This window comes from Rhinolophus sinicus, chromosome 1, assembly GCF_057876585.1.
Source record: "Rhinolophus sinicus isolate RSI-liver-muscle chromosome 1, RSI-T2T, whole genome shotgun sequence".
Classification (NCBI taxonomy): Eukaryota; Metazoa; Chordata; class Mammalia; order Chiroptera; family Rhinolophidae; genus Rhinolophus; species Rhinolophus sinicus.
Genome location: NC_142501.1, coordinates 30869806 through 30892733, shown reverse-complemented (window position 1 = coordinate 30892733; position 22928 = coordinate 30869806). Strand labels below are relative to the sequence as shown.

Sequence of the window (22928 nt, the reverse complement as noted above, 5' to 3'; positions counted from 1 at the left end):
CTGTTGACAAAGCTATGGGGAAACAGACACTTTCCTAAAATATCGGTGAGACTGCAAAATGGTATATCCACTATAGACAAAGATTTGGGCACTGAGTACCAAAATCACATATTCATTTATCCTTTGACCCTATAATCCTACTTCTAGGATTATCACAAAGGTTCACTGGCAAAAATACAAGCTTATTTATTGCAGTTAATTTATAGTAAAGACTGAAAATAGCCAAACATGTAGAAGACTGGCTGCATAAATGATGTAGCCACAGACAGGAATGAGGTAGATCTCTATGTATTGTTATGGAATGACCTTCAGGATCTGTTATTAAGTGTAAAAAATAAAGATGCATTGTGTGCTACCTTATACATAAGAAATGGAGATAGAAGATAGATGACACATAGGTAGGTAGGTAGATAGATAGTTAGATAGTTAGATAGTTAGATAGAAAGATAGAAAGATAGATAGATAGATAGATAGATAGATAGATAGATAGATAGATAGATAGATTATAGATACATTTGCTTATCTTTTCAAGTAAAAACAACAATGAAAGAATAAAGAAAAAACTGAAAAATAAAAGAAGGGAGAAAAGAGGGTGGAAGGGACAGAGATGAAAGCTACATTTCTCTGACTATAACTTGCTTTATATATTTGATTTTGGAACCAGCTAAATGCTATTCATAACTATAAAACAAAATTTAATCACAATGAAGAAACACAATCCCTGAAATCTGAAAACAAAGTAATACAAATATATCTAACTGTATATCAAATTCATGGCATAACCAAATGGATAGCAGTTATTGCAAACCTTAAAACACAGGTATTGCTGTACATCTTTGGTGGGACAGATCCTAAGGACAAGAAAAATCACCAAAAAACAAAAACGAAACAACCTTAAACTGTATTCAGTAATTTTACTTAGTAATATTGGTATTGTTATTTTGAAATTTGATAGATTTCAATAGATATAGTAAGATAAAGGAAATGAGTAAATATGCTGGATATCAAGATTTTCAGCATTAAAAATCAATAAAGACCCTATTTTTAAAGTTAAATAATTAGGTTGTGGTTTTTTTGTTTTTGTTTTTTTGGTTAAGATATCTTTTGCATTTGTCTTCCCACGACCTCTGCCTGAAAACCAGTTTGTATGTAGATGCCCAGCCTGGGGCTTCTCTGGTGGATTGAATCTTGCTGTAGCAATGCTCTCTAGTTAGCACAAAGTTCATGTTCAAGTCTGATAGTTGTTCCAGGGTTAAATGCTGTCAACTCAGTTAGTCCCACGTTAAACACACCATCAGAATCAAAAACATCTTGGTTGAATGTTTTTGCTGTAAAGCAGTTAATTCTCAACTAGGGGTGATTTCCCTCAGAGGATATTTGGCAATGCCCGGTGACATTTTTGGTTGTCAAAACAGGGAGGTAATAGTAATATCTAGTGGGTAGAGGCCAAAGATGCTGCTAAACATCCTACAGAGCACAACCCCCCACAAGAAAGAATTATTTGGCCCAAAATATCACTAGTGCTGAGATTGAGAAAACCTGCTGTAGAGGAATGAAAACAGAACGCTCTGTTTTACTCTTAGGAGACTCTCCCCAAATCTGTGAATATCAAAACATGCTAAAAATAGCTCATAAACAATAATGTAACCAAAATTATTTTATAAGTTACAATAAAATCTAGTGTGTCTCTTATATTAGGGACCCTTCACACTGGAATAATTTAATGAATCCCTAACAAGAGGAACAATAGAAAATGACATCCGACTGTCACAAATCAGTATTGAGTGCTGTCTCTGTCCTTCTCTAGCCCATGACCCTGTTCCAGATTCTGTTCCTGAATGCTGTTGGAGACCTGTTGGATCTGATTCCCTCATTTTCTCACATAAAAAACACCAGCCCGAAGGTTTTTAAGAGATGGGAAATGGGACATTGCTCTGCTCTTATTAAGGTGAGACACACAGCAGCATTTCACCTTTTCCTTATTCTGATCCACATAGAATTTTTCTATACATCACCCATGTGTGGCAACCTCTCATCACCCCTGCCTCTAGCTGTAGATCAGCTGATGGGTCCCTCTATCATAAACGTTAAGAACTGGGAGGAACTGATTAAGAGAATTAGATGCACATGATGTTACATCTGTTTCTTCCACCATTCTTTCCATGCTGTATGTGCCTGCTGCTCCCAATTTCCAGAATCTTCCATTTTGGATGCTAGGACAGAGTCTATTAGTTCTGTGCACATTAAAGGTTAACTTTCCAGTAATAAATATAGCAATATACACCTGAATTGACATAATCCCTTCACTTGTAGTCAGTTATCTATATACCTCTGTATCATTCACTATGATTCTGGCTATAGGTTCTTCCTGGATTTGAGAACATCTATTTTGCTCACTCAAGCTGGTACACGTATGCAGCCATGCTCAGGATATATAAACACTGGGACTTCAACATCAAAGATAAAGACACCAGCTGTAGTCGCCTCTCTTTCAGCAGTTACCCAGGTAAATAAATTTAGAGGGACATCTGAGAACTCTGAGTACTATTTCAGGATAAATGGGAGTAACAGGAATGGAGAAGTGGATAGTGGTTGGTATACATTAATGAAATTTGATTTTCAGAATGTTTCTTTGAAGAAATATAGCTATAATGCTTTTTAAATAGAATGATACAAATTAGGTTAACAGAGCTGCCAAAAATCCACTTCAACAAATGCCACTGAGTATTAAGTACAAGGCACTTTCCTATGCTCTGCTGTGGAAACAAAGATGCTCTCTCTATCTCTTTGAGGACCTGTCTCTGTTTCTCTTATTCATTGCAGTGTCCATAGCACTTAACCTAGTGCATGGCACCTAGTACTTAATAAATTTTGCTGAATCAATGGATGAATGAATGCGTAAGCTTATAAATGTTACACTAATAAGGTAGAGATCCAAGATGGTGGAGTAAACACTGTACCTGCTTCTTTCCATGAACACATTAAAATTACAACTAAATCATAGGACAGTCAACCTGGAGAACCATCTGAAGTCTGGCTGAACAGAAGTTTTATAACTGAGAATATAAAGAAGCCATGTCGAGACTGGTAAGAGGTAGAGACGCAAAAGGGGCTGGTCCCACACCTGTGTGTGGTGGTTGAGATCCAGGAAGGATATCTCAGCCATGGAGATTCCCCTTTGATGAGCGAGAGACCACAGCCCCACACCAGCCTCCCCAACCCAGAATACTGGGGCCAGGAAGAGGAGCCCCCACAAAATCTGGCTCTGAAAAACAGTGGAAATTCCAACTAGTGCGGAAGGCTGTGAGAAACCCAGATGTCCTCTTAAACGGCCCGCGCACAGACTCACTCGTTCGCAGGCACTCACCTTAGGCTCTAGCGGAGGGACAGTAACTTGGGGAGCGTTGGAAGCATACGGGGGGCAGACTGAGGTGTGTGGCTTCAAAGCGAGTGCTGGAGAACAGTCACCCTTGTGTGGAGCCCTTTCCCTGTGTGCAGCCGGCAGGCGGGTGCCATCTTTCCTGTGTTGAGCCCGCCCCCACAGGCCAAATCTGATTCTGATTGGTCTGGTGAGCTCTGCTGTTTCACTTTGCTGATTCACTGAGACCCTGCCCCAACCAACTCGCCCAACACCAAAGGCACTTTTCCTGAGAGCAGCCAGCCCCGCCCAGATTTCACTCTTTCTTGAAAAACTACTGGAGTCTGCAGGACCTAGGCAGGCAGCAGCTGGCCTCAATGTACTCTGAGACTTTTGCTGAGTAGCTCCCAGCTCAGCATTGGCACCAAACCAGTCTACATTAACCTGGTGACCTGGTGACCACAATTCTTCCCACTCTAGTGAATCCCTGAGACACTGACTCACCCAATGCGTGTACTGTATGAGGCCTCACGTGGGATTGAACGTTAAGGGAGCCAACAGGTGGCAGCAAGCCTTGGGGTGTCCTGATTTTTTGTGGAGTTACCCAGGCCTGGTACTGGTGGCAGCAGTCCTCAGTTCACAGTGTGGCCTCTCCCACACACCTCCAGGTACACCACAGGAAGAAAAAAAAAAAAAAAATGCAGATTACTTTGTAGCTCCTACCAGATAGTCCCTTCACAGTCACAGGCAGTGGGTGACCTGGGCCTGTAGCAGAGCCCCTTGCAAGAGGCCCCAGAACCAACATACTTCGTTGACTTCAGACCATAGCAGAGTACCACCCAATTAGCCCCCAAAGCAGTACATACAAAGGGCACTCTTGATAGGCACCAAAGCCCTCCAGGGTGAATTCCACTCAGTGAGGTAAGCCCTCCACACAGCAGCCTATAAGCTGTGGACGTGGCCAAAGCCACAGCCAAACAGGCTGAGGGTCAATATCACCCACTGACATGTTAGCAGCAATAAAGTTTCAACTATAACAGGAGGTCACCCGCAACTCACACAAGGGACACTCCTGGAGCACCCTGATCAGGTGACTGGGGAAACTGTGCCAGGACACCTACTACATAAAGCCACCCAGCCAAGACTGGGAGGCATAGCAGATCTACCTAATACATGGAAACAAACACAGAGACAGCCAAAATGAGGAAACAAAGAAATATGTCCTAAATGAAAGAACAGGAGAAAACTCCAGAAAAATAACTAAACAAAATGGAGGCAAGCAAACTACCAGATACATAATTCAAAATAATAGTTATAAGAACACTCAAGGAACTTAGTGAGACCTTTCACAAAAAGATAGCAAGCATACAATAAAATAAAAAAGACAGAAACCATAAAAAAGAACCAGTCAGAAGTGAAGAATACAATGACTGAAATGAGGAATGCACTAGAAGGAATCACCAGCAGACTAGATGAGAAAGAGGATCGAATCAGCAATTTGGAAGACAAGGTAGCAGAAAACACACAATTACAACAGTAAAGAGAACAAAAAAAGTCCCCCCAAATGAGGATAGTTTGAGACCTCTGGAACAGCATCAAGTGTAACAACATTCACATTATAGGGGTACAAGAAGGAGTAGAGAGAAAGCAAGGGACTGAGAACCTATTTGAAGAAATAATGAGTGAAAACTTTCCTCACCTGGTGAAGGAAGTAGACATACAAGTCTAGGCAGCACAGAGAGTTCCAAACAAGATGAAGCCAAACAGGCCCACACCAAGACACATTATAATTAGAACGGCAAATGTTAAAGACAAACAGAGCATCTTAAAAGCAGCAAGAGAAAAGCAACTAGTAACTAATAAGGGAGCTCCCGTAAGATTGTCAACTGATTTATCAACAGAAACTTTGCAAGTCTCAAGGGATTGGCACAAAATATTCAATGTGATGAAAAGCAAGGATCTACAATCAAGATTACTTTACCCAGCAATGCTATCATTCAGAATTGAAGGACAGATAAAGAGTTTCCTGACAAGAAAAAACTAAAGGAGTTCATCACCACCAAGCCAGTATTACAGAGAATGTTAGAGGGACTTCTTTAACAGGAGGGGGGGGGGAGAGAAAGATTAAAATTATAAATAATAAAATGGCAATAACTACATATCTGTCAATAATTACTTTCAATCTAAGTGCTTCACTCAAAAAACATAGGAGGCTGAATGGATAAGAAAACAAAAACCTTACATACGCTGCCTTCAAGAGAATCACTTCAGATTGAAAGACACACACAGATGGAAAGTAAAGAGATGGAAAAAGATATTTCATGAAAATGGAAAAACAATCTGGTGTAGCAATACTTATACCAGACAAAATAGGCTTTAAAACAAAGTCTGTAAGAAGAGACAAAGAAGAACCCAGTAATCCCACTTCTGGGTATTTATCTGAAAAAAATCCAAATGCTACTTCGAGGGGACGTGTGCATCCATATGTTCATTGCAGCATTGTTTACAATGGCCAAGATGGGGAGGCATCCAGAGGGTCTGCAGATGGAAGAATAGATAAAGAGGAAGTGGTACATATATACAACGGAATATTGCTCAGCCATGGAAGGGAATGGGTTCTTGCCATCTGCAGTGACTGTGCTGAGAGGAGTGTAAGAGAAAGACAGATGCAAGGTGATTTTGCCTATATGTGGACTCTAAAGAACAAAATAAACAAACAAAATAGTAACAAACTAGTAGATACAGAGAACATATTGATGATTGCCAGATAGGAGGGGTGTTGGGAGTGAGTGAAAAAGCGGAAGGGATTGAGAAGTACAAATTGATTGTTACACAGTAATCATGGGGATGTAGGGTATAGCATAAGAAATATAGTCAATAATATTGTAATAACTATGTACGCTATCAGATAGGCATTAGATTTGTTGGGGTGATGGATTAGAGGAGATTGGGGACAGGGTGAAAAAGGTGAAGGGATTAAGAAGTACAAACTGATAGCTACAAAATAGTCATGGGGATGTAGAGTAAAGCATAGGGAATAAGTCAATAATATGGGAATGCGTATGTATAGTGCCAGGTGACTACTAGGTTAGTCAGGGGGATCATTTCTTAAATTATACAAATGTCTAAACACTATGCTGTACACTTGAAATTAATATAAAATAACACAGAATGTCAACTATAATTGAAAAATTTAAAAGGGTGGGGAAGGTGAAGGAGAATAAGAGGTCCAAATTTTCAGGTATAAAACAAATAAGTTATGAGGATGTAATGTACAGCATAGAGAATATAGTCAATAATATAGTGATAGTGTAGCGCAGTGTCAGATGGTTGCTGGACTTACTATGATGATCACTTCTTTAGGTCTATAAATGTTGAATAACTATGATGTACACCTGAAACTAACATAATATTGTATGTTAGCTATATTTTAATAAAAAATCTTAAAATCAAAAATGTTACACTAACAAGGTAAGTACAATACAGGTAAGAATAATGTTATTACTGGATACTGTGTATGCTACAAAAGAAGTGTGAGGAATGTTGTGTGTATTCAAAAGAGGGAGAATTCACAGGCAATTCTTGGGGAAAAGATAGGTTGACATTTGAGATGAATCATGAATGGTGACTAGGATTAGAATAGGTAGAGATGGATGGGAAGGACAATCTCTGCAGAGTAGGGGCTTGCAAAGTCCTATGCCTAAAGAAGACAGGCAGACGATGTAAATGAATAAAGGGGACTGGTAGAAGAAAATACAATTGAAACAACTATAGGAAACACACGACCCATTGAAAGGTGGCCAACTGCTCAGCTCCCACTGACTGTTGTCACCATGCAGTGGGGAGATCAGTGTCTCCAGATCCTCCAAATTCTCAAGAGAGAAATGTTGATTTAAAAAACAAAACGCACTGTTTGAACCCAAGAAAGCATATCTGTGAAGGTGAATTGCCCCCTTAATTGCAGGTTTGCAACCTCTTCGGGGAACATCGTGAACAAAGGCAAGGGGAAAATTCTTATCAAATACCCAAAAGAATCGAAGGAGGATGTGATCTGGGCACTTTTGACCTTTAATTAGATATCTTTAACTTACAGGGTGGTTTTACCAACCACCTGTCATATTTATCTACCGTGGTTATATTTATCAGAGTATTATTGCCCTTGTGGTATAATTGCGCCTGAGAGTATTAACACCGTCCTATCAGGGATTCTGACCAGGAACATAGCTCAGTATTTTTCTGTCCTTGTGATCTGATCCTTCCTCTGAGACCACTTTGGTTTCTTCTTTGTCATCGTTGGCTTAATTGTTTTAGTATTGAGTCGACCTGGGGACTCCTTGCTCTGTGCTTTGCTTCATTTGTGTTCCTTTAGAGCAAAATTTAAGGACAGCAAGAGACTGAGGCCCATCAAATGTCCTTACTTTTCCTCTTATTTGCAATGAAATGCAATGTTCAAATGTTACTTGCACTTCTTTGAAATCTCTGCAAAAGGGTGTTCTCCCGTGGTCCTATTGGTCCTGGATCCAAAGGTAGTGATAGGGTAGGACTTGGGGGATTTTTATGAAACATATGACTGTTAACATTTGGATATGCATCCTTTCAGGGTAGATAAATACATAAATAATAGTTTCTTTTAAGCAATTAAACTGAGAGAGAACAAAAGTAATTTTTTTTTTTTTAACCTCAAGGTGTTTTAACAGGAACCAGTGGAGCAATGTGATTCATGTTTTTTCTAACTGGACAGCTTTGTTCTCAACACAAAATACATGTAGAATCTCATTTATACTAAAAGAATTGTTTGATTAAGGGATCTGCCACACTGGATTCATCCAATAAATATGGAGCTAGGCTTTGCCATGAACATCATGCCATAGGAGCTGTTGATCCCAGAACAGAACTGGATGGCTTGTTGGTTTTTCCTTGGTGCAGGAATGCCATGGCTGACTGAGTGGATTAGAAGTGTGGGGTTGGTTTTGTATTAAAGTGGGCAGGACCTGGAGGCTCTTCATGATACGGATGAGCACATAAAGAATTGCCGAGTCAGAACAGACAGATCAAGCCATGAAACATTCCTGACTTGGTTGAGGCACATGGTAAAGCTGATGATAACTGGGATGGTACAGATACCATTGTACTAAAGATAGGGGTAACTCTGAAGGTCTCATATGTACCTATCCATACTTATACAATAAATACATCAGGACCCTCCTGATGTATTTCTGACCACCAAGATGATTGTCAGGAAAAACTCTAAAACTTCAAGACAAAATGACCTCTATTTTTTTTTTGAGGTTTCCAAAAAGGAAAAAGGTAGAGTTTGGAAAGCTGCTAAAACTGTTCCTCAACATATGAAATCCAACCACTTTACTTCTGTGAACCTGTTTTCTTCTTGTAAAATAAGGTCAACATAATGCTTACTTTATAAAGTTGTAAATGTTATATAATTTATTCATTCATCAACAATTTTCTGTTAAATTGTGCTGGCAAAGTATTTACAATGGAGAACAGGATAGATAAAATTTCTACTCCAACAAAATTTGCATTCTGGTGAAAAATAAAGACAAATGAAAAAATAACATTAATAAAGTATAATTTGTGTAAGAATAGGAAAAACTAGCTTGGAGCTGTTGAGATAGCTTCCACGAGAAAGTACAATTTAAGGTGAGGAACAAAAGACAAGTGAAAAATAGCCAGGTCATTGGGGATAATTGGAAGTAGAATGTTCCATGTGCAACAAACAATGTGTGTAAAGGCCAGTAGGCAAGAGAAAGTGTGGAGAACAGAGAGAGGGAATGAAGGGTAATGCAAGACCATTAAAGTAACAAGTGGTAGTGGTACCAATAGAGTTTTGCATTTTAGAATTATCTGCCCCATGAAAGGAGGACAAGAGAGGCTGCCAACAGAACATTTAGAAGGCTGATACAATAACCCAGGTGACTCAAACCACATAATGTTTTGCAGGTGGTCAATCAATGTATGGGGGTAAGGGAAGGGCGGGAGATTGATATCCGTCTCCAAGAAGAAAAGAGAATGTCAAATAGGATGCTGAGTTACCATAGCACATCACAACTTTCTGTGTGCTCCTGTTGTCCCAGCAAGAATCCTTGAGGGATAATTACCTAATAAGAATTGCCAGAAGAGCACTCCCACAATTATACTCCAGCACGGGAGAATAGAAGGAACAGTAGCAATCCTTCACAATCCATTCAACAGTATTACAAAAGGATTTACTGTCTCCAGCACACCTAGCCTTATCTAAGCCAATCTCATGCTCTGGGCTCATCAAAGCCCCAACTGACTCCATAAAAATAGAGGTGGTTAAGTCAAGGAAGTAAATTAATAGAATAACCGCCATCTTAATCTAGAAAGGATTTAAGTGATTTGGTAGCTTAATAGGCTCAGTGTTTTTTAGTCAGTTTTTTAAAACAGAGCAGGAATTCTCTTTACCCTTGGGGAAATTATTTCACCTGAAGATGCTAACATGAAATGTCCTGAGGAAATCAAAAGTATACCATGCTGATAACCTTAGCACCACCCTTAAACCCAGGTGAGTGCCTTCCTCAAAATTTTCTAAGTGCCTCCAGCACTCTAAGACCAGCCAGGCTGGAATACTGGGGCATCCTGGCCCTAGTCTGTGTCCCATGTGTATCTGATTTAGAAAGCACCTTTCCAGAAATTGTCTACATTTCTTTCCAGTGCCCAAGACCAGCCAGCATGGCAGAGCCATCCAGGTGGGGCCAAGCTCAGACAGGGACCCATATGGGTGCTGGTTTCTGTATCTCCCTTTTTGGGGAACTTTTTTCCTCTACCCACACCCACAGACAAGTTCTACAAGACGCCACAAGTAGCTCTGGTTCTCAGGCCTATGAGGTGGTCCTTGTGAGTAGATCCTTTCTGCTGGCCCTCAGAGTATATTTTTTACATGGTTGAGCTGACAGAATGTTGGTAACATGATGAGCTGGATTATTCTCATGTCAGTCAGACACAGTGTATGTTCAGGGCTCTGAGCTATCAAAGGTCACATTTACCCTTGGGCTTAAGTACGTATGTAGGCCTCAGCTTTCATCTGTGTTCTCACTACAGTGCCACTTTCTTCTACAGCACCTAAGGGCAATGAGGGAAGTGACAAGTAAACTTTACTCTGTGTGCTCCACTGCTGGCCCCTGTGGCGGTCACTTCATCTCTGAGGAGAGCTGGGCCTGGTCCCTACCAGGGCTTTTGAGGACCTTGCTCCATCGCACAAATGGGCCTTTTAACAGATCCCATGACTCCCGTGAATGAGGTGGTTTCCCACTCCCACGGGTCAGTTTTAAGCTGCATAGATAGTTCCTATACAGTTGGAGCTGCTCTTCTGGCTTTGCCCATAGTCTTCCCACCTATCCTGCCCACTGGTGGGGGTGTGTGACAGGTGGGGGTGTGGAAAGACATCACATTCTAGGAATGCAAGGATGAAGGCCTAAAGAGTCCAAGAGAAGACACAATTGGAAATATATACTGCTCTATGTTTCTGCTGTAAAATTCTGAATCTAACTTTAATGACCATAAAATGAATTATCATTCACATTTCTCTTAACACTCTGGGTAAAACTTGCAGTTGGGGTCATCATTAACAGATCACAGTAGTGATCTTTGAAAGAGTCATTAGCAGCCAGTATTCACCAGTGGCACGATAGATATAGCAGAGTCATTAAATAAGTGGTGTTAGGGAACTAGAGGCCAAGAAATCTATGTTGTTTCTGTACAAACACATTACAAAGAGTCATGGCTTTGTGAATAATAACAGTATTGCTACCTTTTTCACATGGTGGGAGATATAAGATTATCCAGGAACCATGCATTTGATAAAGAATACAAAGAGATGGCACCTGGACACTATAAGGAATCTTCACATGCACTGGCTGATTGGACAACAGACAAATACATAAGTACTTTTCTCTACCCATTATTCTACCTCTTCATTGGTAAATCACTATTCCTCACGGGCCCATGAATTTTGGAATGTATTTTTTAATCAAATTGTCTATATACAGAGATTGCCAAAAAAATGAATACACATTTTAAGAATGGAAAAATATGTATTAAAATTGTAATAATATATACCGATATATCTCATACACTTCCAATATATACCGATGAATACAACTCATGTGTATACATTTTTTGTCACCCTCGGTATCGGCAGGGGCCCTGAAAAACATACTTGCCTGCGGCTCTGAAAACCCTAAGGAAGGTGGTCCTGAATGACCTGATTTGGACATGGTGGGAACCGAAGGGAGAAAGGGGGAAATGAAGTGAAGGGTGGAGGTGAGGGCTTCCTAAGAGATTGTTTTCTATTCGTGCTGCCCTCCCTTTTCCACCCTTGATTTAAAAACAAGAGTCCAAAATGTTTAGGAATTGTTATCGAGACATTTCAGATGCAGACCTGTATGTTCGGCACAAGAGTTGGACTTCGAAGCTAATCCTTTGTAGCCACTCTGATATTAAATGACAAAATTGGACCTAATTTGTTTTATGGGAATTAGGCAGCACCCAAGTTTTAAATAAATTACTATAAACTTCTTTGTGCTCATTTGCTATTGAAATAAAAAATTTTTAAAAAACAAGACACAAAATAATATTTGTTTAGTTCCTACTTATATGACTGGCATTTTGATTGCCATGATACTAAACAGTTTATTAATATGTCATTTAATTTTCATAAAAAGCTAACAAAGAGGGTAGTAGCTGCATTTTTCACATAAAGAAACAGGTTTAGAGAAGTTCACTAGCATGCTCCAAATGATACCACTCAGAAGTTGGAGCCTGGGGTTCAAACACAATATATCTGACTATAAATATCCATTTTTTCTTCCAGAAATGATTTAGTTTGCATTTAAGTTTAAATGGTTAAAACTGAAAGGGCCTCCTAGCATGCCAGGTGGATGACGCTCTTGTGTGGGAACAAAAGCTAAAACCTATTCCAAGTGTTTTGATTGAGGATTCCAGTAACGATCCCTGTGAGGCTGAAGCTTCGAGCTTTATTATCTGTAAGGGAGGCTCTCTGGAGCCGGCTTAGTGTGTCTCAGCAAGCGTGCACGTGTTCCGACTTTGCATTACAGCCAGACATCCCATCACCTCCCCCACACACTCATACAATACCCTGTAAACTTAAAATCGCCTGTGGAGATTCCTAAGTGCCATCCATAGAAATCCTTATTCAGTTCATCTGGGCTAGGACGTTTGTAACAAGCACCCTACGTGATTCTCACACACTGGGTCCTACGTGATTCTCACACTGGGTCCAAGCCCATCCTTTCTTATTCTGACAGCCCTCCTGGTCTAGGTAGCAAAGACTGCTCAGCCTTTTCCTGTTGGAAGTTCAAATACTCAAAAGTAGGTGCACAAGAAGAAAAAAGAATAGCCTCAAAACCCCAAGAGAATTTACTCAAGTTTCCTTCGTAATCCATGATGTTATTACTTTCCTAGGTTATAAAACTGCCTATGTATGTTATAAATAGCTTTAATGTATTATTACTTTTATTAATTTTACATTACCTCTTTTATCTTAGATACCTTGGTCATAAAGGTGAAATCTATACAAACAATTTATGCCAAATTTCATGCCTTTTGCCTTTAAAAAGTAGAACCAAAGGAGGAAAAGAACTAGGGCACTTATTTCAAAGGATTATAGATAGATTTCATAGCACTTAATTTTCTGCTTTCCTAAGTACCTTTCTTTTGTTCTTTATGTCCTCTTGTCACCATCCCAGAACATTGATGGCTTCTGCCAGGCCACACCTGCCTTGATCATCTTTCCCCACCTAGCTCAGGAAGCTTCCTCCCTATTGTCTTTCCAGAAATCCCACCTTATTTTCCATACTTCTCTTGGTTAATTGGTCTTAAGGGGTTTTTCTCCAGCTCCTCCCTGTCTGCACATACAACTCCCAATGACTCACTCTCTCCGGAATTGCTTCTACTGCATTTGCACCATTGTGTCTAACTGCTGTTGCCATTTGTATGACTACATATCTGTTCCCATAACATTTTTCAGGCATATGGTACAGTGGAAATGTGTTGAGATTTAGTCTTAAATTTATTCCAGACAGTGCTGTTTATTCACTTTAAATTGCTAAACATATTTTTAAAATATAAGAACTCATCTAAGTGCTGTTTCGTAAAGATCAAATAATAGTATCCATCCTTCTATAAAGCAAGGCATCTGGTGTGTAGTAGGTGCACAGTAAATATTAGTCACCACCATCTTCTCTTTCTTCTTTAGATTTAACAATGATTTATTGTACACCTACTATGTATCAGAAAAATTCTTTTTCTTGGTGCTGGAGTGAACAAGACAGAAGAAGTCTCTGTCCTGATGGAGCGTACATGCTATGGGAGAGACAGAAAACAGTAAACAAATAATCTAAAGTAACTTAAATAATGCATCACTGAAGAAAAACAAATTTCATGTTTGATGTGGATGATAACAAAATGCTGATGAAATATAAACCCACCTTGTTTATATTCCCTCCATAGAAGCTTTAAGAGACCTACTAATTCCTGTAGTGGACCACTCTGGGAGACGCAGACTCCACAGCATGGACTTCGGGTGTTTGAATACATAATAGTCTGAATCGTCCATTGATCGCATTCCTCCTGCAGAATTAAGCCGAGATGTCCTCAGTTAATACCTGGTAGAGGAATAATCACTGGAAGGAGAAGGGGAGATTGATTGGTACCAGTTAGGATCTTGGCAGGAAGAGAAGCAAATAAATGCCACGCTGGAAGGTGGGAAGATTGGGTCCATTGTAGAGAGGAAAAAATAAATGGCTGTAGGATTTCGTGCCCTGGGATAACAGGATGCCTGCAAGATTCCTTTTATTAGAGTGAGGAAGCAGAAGGTCCTCCTGCTGCAGACAGCGACCTTAGAGCAGGGGTCCTGGTGGAGACTCGGAGGGGAGCAGGGGTGGGCAGGGAGGGCCGTCCAGGCAGGTGCCTTTTGAAACAGTTCCTGAAGGAATTCTGATACAGTCTCTGGGCTGGGAACTGTTGCACAGGACTTGGGATATAGTAAGTGTTTAAAAAACATTTACAGACTGACTGTCAGACTGGCTTAGAGAAATCAGACAGCTCACCACCGTTCGGTGCTGTCCACAGGTCTGAGAAGTGACGCTGTCCCTCTTCAGCAGTGGGAAGAAACTGAGCAGAAAGGCTGAGTATGGCACAAGTTGTTGCTTTATTTTTAAGGAAAAAAAAAAAAAAAAAAAAAAAAACAGAAAGAAAGAAAAGGGAGTTCCCAAAGTGCCCCATCCTTCTGTGTTAAAATCGAAGAGCAGCAGGACATTTCAGAACAAAATAGTTGTATAACTGGATTACTGTTATTGCGTGTTAGCTATTGCTGTGTAAAAAATAACCTTCAAAACTGTGGCTGGAAACAATGTGTGATTATTATTGCTTTTGAGTCCACAGGTTAGCTAAGTGGTTCTTTTTCGATGATTAAGCCGGCACATTTCATGCATCTGTGGTTGGCTGTGGGTTGGGCGGGCAGCTCTGTTTTTCTTGAATGAACTCTCTTGCATGTTTGGAGGGTGACTGGCTAGAGGCTGGCTTTGGCTGAGATGATGACTCGTCCTCCTCTATGTGGTCTCTCTTCCTAGACACCAAGAGCTTGCATGCTATGGGAGCGACGGGGCTTGATTACAAGGCAATAGCAGGGTTACCAGAGAGTGAGCAGAAGTGTACAAGATCTCTTGAGGTCTAGACTCAGAAGTGGCACATTCTCTCAGATGAAGCCAGTTTGAAATCTAGCCCAGATTTATGAGATGGGGAAACGCCTTTTGATGGAAGATGCTGCAAAGTCATATTGCAGAGAATATGGATAAGAGGGAGGGGGTGAAAAAAAGTAGCACAGCTATTTTCACAATGATGATTCCTACCACTTACTCTGAGTTATACGTTATTCATGTCCTTGGTCAATATTGAGTCTACTCTCTTGTAAGGCAGAAGGGTGTTTGGTCTTTGGAGCTTTGCAGCACCTAATGAATGCATGAGGTGGACAAATGAGTACATGTTAAATGCACATTATAGGCTAATAAGGGTAAACATTTCTGGGTGAGACTGAGCAATAGGTCTAAATAATCACTGTTTACTTTTGTGATTCAAGTGATTTTTTAAAGTCTTGAAATATAATTTATTAACTTTAAGAGTTTCCTTTTATTTCTCAATTAAGTTCAGCAAGAAGCTTACTATTTGCAGGCTGGCTTGTATACTGAAGTGTTTCACTTTCTCCTGATCTAACATAGTCCTCCTTCCAGAACTGCCAAAGACAGATAAAAAATGAAAAGATAAGTTTACATAGTCAAAGAACATTTGTTTCTTACAATGCAATGTTTCAGGACTTTCTCCCCTCTCTGAGCCTTTTCCTTTTTTAAACTTTAAACTCAACACTATAGACTTAGCATCCTTGACTAGAAGTTTTTGCAAGCTCATTCATCCTCTTTGTTCCAGAACTCTGCGTGGTCTACATTTTCCCGTCTTTAATAAACAGCTTCCCTCTTAAAGGAAAGACTACTTATATGTTAGTATGACTTACTCACACTTATTAAAGAATACCTGCCCTCTTGTGGCCATAGAGGTTGCTACAATAAGGAGTGAATTAGCAAGCGTATCATGCCAGAAACAGAGCTTTCCGCCCCACAGGGATGTTTTCCAGAGAGCTTGCTCAAGACTGCCAAGTGTGGTTGTACAGTGTGAACAGTGCAAAATGACCCCAGCCCAAAAGGTGAATGAATGGTCTATGAAATCCATCCCACACTTTGCTTGTCAAGTCCTGTGTCCAGTCTGTATCTTCCCAGAGGGGTTGCCCATTAAAATTTCATTCAAGGGTGCCATCAAACTTTGTGCCCCCTGGAGTGTGCAGCCTTCTCTGCTTTATACAAGCCTCTGTATAGGCCAATAACAGCCTGGTGGGGCTCATTATGAGTTAGTTGTACACTGTTTTCAATGTGTACTCAGAAATTAAAAGTAGACTGTTAGAGCAGAATACCACTTAGTCCCAGGTTACCAGAGGAAGGGATTAAGGAACAGAGGCAAAATGAGAAGTGCCAAATTTGTTAGCAGCAATTCAGGGAAGTGAAATGCAGAGAAGTAAAATGCATGCTCTGAAGTCTTACCTTTAGCTTCAGGTGCTCCCTTTATTTGACCCCACCCTACCTATCCATGTGCTTGTGGAGTGAATGAATGAATGAATGACTCAATGGATACATTTTCTGATGTTTCTTTGCCCCCAGCTTCCCAAACGTCCAATCTCCTATGCCATAGCTATTTCTACTGTGCATCTTTGTTCATATTTTTGTTCCTACCTGTAATGCTCCCTGTGCTTGACCTGGTCAATGCTTACAGAAGCTTCAGACTCAGTTCCAGGTCCACTTCCTCCAGGAAGGTCTCCTCCTCCAGGCTTCAGTAAGCCAGAAGAGAGGGGGCCATGAAGGCCGAGCACACTTGTTCAGACTTAGCGGAAAGAGCGCTGGCCTGATCAGCGACCTGCATGCTAGGCCCAGGTCTGCCAGGAGCTGCCCGTGTGATCTTGGGCAGATTCCCTCAGCTCTCTGAACCTCATCCTGCTCTTCCCTATTATGAAAGTGCCGGACTACATTGGTGTTGCTCAGGGTGTGGGAGGCATAGTGAGGTGGTAGTGGGTGGTTCCCGGACAGGTCTTTTTGGCATGGTCATAGAAACTTACTGTTTAAATGTATTGGTTTTGTGGGGAAAGAACCCAAAACGTTAAACCCATAGTTCCCTGGATATTATTATATGTGACAAGGCTAAGTATTTCAAGTTTGAAAAGAGAGTTGATTTAAGGAAAAATATTAAGTAAGCAATAGTACAGGTAGTAATCAGATATGGCAAAAGTGACAAAATGGTATTAAAAGGGGGAAGTTTGTGAAGCCCCAGAGGAGCTCATCACTGAGGAGCTCATCTCGTGGGGGCCCTTTGTCTCTCGTTTGTTTAGTACAGACAGCTTGTCCATCACTGCTTTTTGCTGATGACAATATATCCTCTCTGTTACAGCTGCGTCAGGTTCGCCTTGATTCCACCGTACTCATCACAGTATAAAGCACAAAATAGGCCTTTAAAAAAGATCTGTGTGGCTTCCCTCATTTTCCTGTGTTGCCGCTAACATTTATAAAAACAGTGACCCCCAGGGTCAATATCCTAGTTTCAAAACCATGTTCATTTTTATAAATGTAAGTGTTTTTTATATTTATAAAAAGCACGTAGACTCATTATGTAAAACTTGGAAAATACCGAAAAGTAGAACGAGAAGAAAGAAGGCATCCGTGTAGTCTTATGATTCAATAATGGACCCTGCTAATATTCCGCCCTAATTTAAAGTTGTCCTGCAAAGTTGCCCAGCAAATGGGGATCTATTTCTGTTCATCTTTTTGGGAAATTGGAATATTCTGATTTAATATATTCTTGGCATCCCAAATCATAAGATCAAAAAATTTCAATGGAGAATCCGGGGATTGAGGCCCACTGGCACCTTCCTAAGTAGCAGCTGAGGAGCTGCCACAGAGGGGAGCCAGAGTCGGGAGAGGCTTCTGCAGATCAAGGATAAGAGTAACCGAAACTCTTTGTAAAATGCATTATGTATGTAAAGCTCTGTGCTGATATGTATGCTGATTTGTACATTTGTCTTTCCTGTAGGGTTTTTAGAGTCTCTGGATGACTTTTACATTCTTAGCAGTGGTTTAATATTGCTGCAGACCACAAACAGCGTGTTTAATAAAACCCTACTCAATCTCTTGACACCTCAGTCTCTCCTGGCCTGGCAAAGAGTCCGTGTGGCCAATATGATGGCCAGTGATGGCAAGCAGTGGGCAGAGATCTTTGCAAACTACAACTCCGGTAAGTGGCCCTGCAGAATAACTTTTAGGCATGTACCTATGTTCAGAGTTCACGTGAACCTGTAAAGCCATACCCATGGCCTGCTTCATGTCTCCCGATATTTCAGGCACCTATAACAATCAATACATGGTCCTGGACCTGAAGAAGGTAAAGCTGAATTGCAGCCTTGAACCAGGCACTCTGTACATTGTGGAGCAAATTCCTTCGTATGTAGAATATTCTGAACAAACTGACGTTCTACGGAAAGGTACTTTCTTCATGCTAGAAGTTGGAATGTGATGAGTATGTGTGGGTCTGCGTATACGGTGGGGAATGTTGGTGTGTGCGTGTCTGATGAGGGAGGGTGTGCTGGGACGAAAGGATGGGAATGCCATAGCTGGTTATACTGGGAAGGAATTACCATGTTCAGCACAACGTGTAAAACCTGCACCTCAGGCTCTTATGTGGTAGATTGGGACAAAGGAGGCTTTCGCCATCTTATGACTTCTCACAGCTATACTATTACCTCCTCTCCTGGGTTCCCAAGTTAAGCTTTTAGTTCAAGTCAGTAAATATTTATGGGAGTGCTACGCTGGCCCACGGACTGGAGAAGCAGACGAGGTACAAAATCCCTGACCTTTAGGAACTCGCAGCCTAGTAAGGGAAGCAAGACCACATAAAGCAGCCATTAGAAACTAGAAAGTGAAAAGTGGTGAGAAGCTCTGGTGTGACCAGGTTTCACCAAGCCCAGTGGTGAAACCAAAGAGGGAGCCGTTGTGAGTGGGAGTGGTCAGAGAGGGCAGTTCTGGGGGGCAAGAATGTAGCCCAGGCATGGAAACCCAGGTTTTAGAGTCACACTGCCTCGATTTGAACCTCTGCTCCTCAAAATCTCAGGCAAATGATTTACTCTCTCCAAGCCTCACTTTTTTCATCTGTAAAACACAATAGTAATGGTATAGGTCCACGGTCACTTAGCTGTAATTTTTGAATAATCTCAAAACCTCAAAACTCTAAAACCAAATGTTATTTATTTGTTTGTTTGTTTTTGTCCTAGCTCCCTTGGTAGCAAAATATGACCTGATCTGAACTTGTTTGGTAGCAAAAGCTAACTTGAACTGTCTATTTATAGTGTTTATTTGCTCTCCTCTAGGGAGACTATTTATACATTAGGCTACAGAAATATCAGTATCTTTGATTATGAGGTGCTCCCCACAGAGACAGCAATGCCGTATCTAACACATGCATTCCATCGCTGCTCTAAAATTTGAAAAATCCTGAATTCTGAAACACATCTAGCCCCCATGAATTTCTGGATGTGGGATTGCAGACCTTTACAATTTCACGGGGTTGTAATGACAATTAAGATAGTTCTTGTAAATTCTTGAGCGCATTGCTAACACATGGTGAGTAGTGTTATCCTGCATCAAACATCGTGCTTTGCACACACAGTAAATCATCACTGAATATTTGTTGAATAAATAAAAGGGAAGATGATGTCTGAGTGGAGGTTTAAAGGCCCAAAAAGGAGCTCACTAATTTGACAAGGGAACAGGGTCAAACAAGTGGAAGCATGAAAACTGTGGTGTGACTGAGAAACTATTAGCTCAAGACAGCTAGAGGAAAGGCTGTGAAGAGGAAGGTAGGTAGTGGAGGAAAAATATCAACCTTGTATATCCTGCGAAGCAGTTTAGCCTTTATCCTTTAGGATATGGGGGTTTCTGAAAAGGGAAAATAGACTGCAGGGCAGGGAGAAGATAGGAGACTACTTAGGAAACTACTGAAATAGATCAGCTGATAAGTAGGAACAAAACCAAAACCAAAATAAGGTACGGACCCTGGGGATCAGGGCCTGATACTTAGTTCCCAAAATTGATTTTGTAACGACACCTGGAGTGAGCCATCTAGGGGAATGGCTCACACTGACTAAATGCACATAATATTCATAAAACAGAATTAAGGTGGAAACGTCAATTGTCGAGCAGATTAGAGCCTACCAAGTAGCAGACCTTCCTCCTTCTCTTGTAGGAAAATTCACCTGGGGAGTCAAATCATTAGTCGGTTACTTGGTTAGCATGGCGATTCAATACTGAGACCCTAGTGGTCTGACCTTGAAGGCTGGTCCATCCAGCTCCTAAGAGCTTGACAATAACAGCATGCCTCCAGAGGGAGATGCTGGTTAAAGTGGGCTGGTTACCCACGGCTTTTCTTCTGGAGTGTAGCTGATTATAGAATGGTAGATTCAGGTTCTCTGTAACGCCCTTCGTAGATCCATGAAGTAAACTACCCTGAGTGTGGGGAGCCATGGTTACAGCTAACTGCAAGCCTTAATGGCTCAGTTAATGTATAACCGGTTTTTGCTCCTGCGGCATTGTCTTTGCCTGCACCTGGAGGGTGCTTACAAGCCATTTGAGGTATGAGGTGGGAACGGCCAGTTTCAAGACATAGTGATGCTAATCAGGATAATTGATGGATTCTGTCATGGGACAATCGTTTTGGGGAGTTTCAATGATTATGTAAGTTTCTGGGAAAAAGTTAAAAATCATCTGTTAATGATGTAATGCATTTTTGTGATTGTGAGCTTACACGTACTCAAAAGGTATAAATTCAGCAGAGAAAATAAACCTGGTGCTTCAGGACCACTGAAGACCGGCCGCATTAGCATATGTGTGAGTGTCTTTTTTCATTCCCACTCCCCTTGTCAGGAACCGTTCGACTCGTGGCGGCTGGCTCGCCACACCTGAGACTAAAAAAAATGCTCATGCTGATCTGTCTGTAGTTTTTTTTCTTTGTTGCCAGAGGATGAAAGACCAGAGACTTAAATTACCTGTCTACTGTATATCAGACACTCTTCTGGACCTTTTACTTGTGTTCTCTTGCTTGATCTTCATAACATACTTCCAGATAAGTAGTATTGTTACCATTTTACTCCAAGGAAAAGAGACTTAGAAAGAAACGTGATTTGCACAAATAATTGAGTGATATCATTTAGGCATTAAAAAACTAAAGTCCTGAAAACCTCCTAGCATTTGAAAATAGCTGTGGAATGTCTATGGGTGCTTTTAATCAGAAGAAAGGCATTTGACCTGTCTGCACTTCTGTGTCTTCCTTCTTTAAGGAGGGAGGTAATACTTCTACATCATCAGGGAATTGTGAAATGATACAAGACACACTATCTTAAATGCTTTTGTAAATCATGCAACTGCATGAAAATGTGAAGTATAAAGCAGCTGTTTTTGAGATGTTCACATAGAGAAATGTAATTCTAGTTAATATCCGTCTAATGCTCAACAAGTATTAGACACTATTGTAAGCACTCCATCTGTTTGAATTCATTTAATGTCCATAGTCATTCTTAGAAGGTAAGTACTATCATTGTTCATTTTATAGATGAAGAAACCGAGGCACAAGAGGTTAAGTAATTCCATGTTTCCCCAAAATAAGGCCTAGCTGGACCATCAGCTCTAATGCGTCTTTTGGAGCAAAAATTAATATAAGACCTGGTATTATATATATTATATTATATTATATTATATTACATTATACTATACTGTATTATATATTATAAAGACCCAGTTTATAGTAAAATAAGACAGGTTCTTATATTAATTTTTGCTCCAAAAGACGTATTAGAGCTGATTGTCCGGCTAGGTCTTTATTTTCGGACAAACACGGTTTGTCTAAGGTCACATACCTAATAATGGCAGAAACAAGCTGCAGATCCAGGCACTTTAACACCCAAGTCTATACAACCCAGGTACGTTGCAGCAATAAATGGGATTTTAGCCTGTAATTTCAACGGTGTCTTTATCTCGGTTCTTCTTCATGCTGGCCCTGGCTCCAAGAATCAGCAAGGTTGAACGTCTTATCATTTGTTTTGTCTCAATAACCTCACCCCTGAATAGGGAATCCTATAACACTGTAAGAAGGGAGAAAGGCAGACAAGGGCCGAGAGACTATGGGGCTAGGAAATTAATCTCTGAGTGGTGGAGATGTCCTGAAGTTCACTGACTATCCTATAGGCAATTACCCGGGCCACGAAAATCTGGGAAGTGGCTGAAATGTTGGTTTTACTAGAGCTGTCACGTGTTCCATGCTTAGTGACTAATGGACTCTATGGCTTTGGCACACTCTGAGGCTTTGAATGAAGCTGAGTCTTTATGAATGCTCAGAGTCAAAGGAGTTGAAAGCCTGCTGGAACCTTAACGATCCTCTCCAATGCCCTTGTATTATGGACTCTCCTTTTTCCTCCCATCACTAAAAAAAAAGAAAAAGAAAGGTTAACTGCCTGGGATCTAGTTATTCAGCCGTGAGCCTAGAATTCAGGTTTCCTGACCCCCAACAGCACTGGGGTCTTCCACTCTCCTGTGCCTGGCACCTGGCATATTCCATTAGGGCCACATTGGGAAACCAGCTATTTCACTAACCAGGTCCACTTACATGAGCTCCCCAGACCACTTTGTGTTAGACTTCATTTTGCTCTATAAACAATAAGGTTATGTTTCTGCTTAATCGATTGCTTTAAGAATTTTTGGTAAAAACCTAAGAATTCTGATGCTTTTCCCCCCAGGGGAATTATGTAGTGGTACACCAATTCTGTAAATTATAAGGATTGGTTTAATCACCAGGGTTCACATTCAAAGTTTTATTTTCTATGTAATATCATTTTGTAAGTACACACCTGTGCCGGATTTCAAAAAGGCTCATTAAT

General features: G+C 40.7%; 1 protein-coding gene across 1 annotated transcript in view; it reads left to right on the top strand.

Annotated features, from left to right (window-relative positions):
• The window catches only part of PLBD1 (phospholipase B domain containing 1), a 56326-nt gene that overhangs the window by 30111 nt on the left and 3287 nt on the right, over window positions 1–22928 (top strand). The window contains exons 5-8 of the mRNA XM_019744731.3: window positions 1808–1948; window positions 2362–2506; window positions 18041–18241; window positions 18348–18488. Of these exons, the coding sequence (XP_019600290.2) occupies window positions 1808–1948; window positions 2362–2506; window positions 18041–18241; window positions 18348–18488 (628 nt within the window). The remainder of the gene's footprint in view (window positions 1–1807; window positions 1949–2361; window positions 2507–18040; window positions 18242–18347; window positions 18489–22928) is intronic.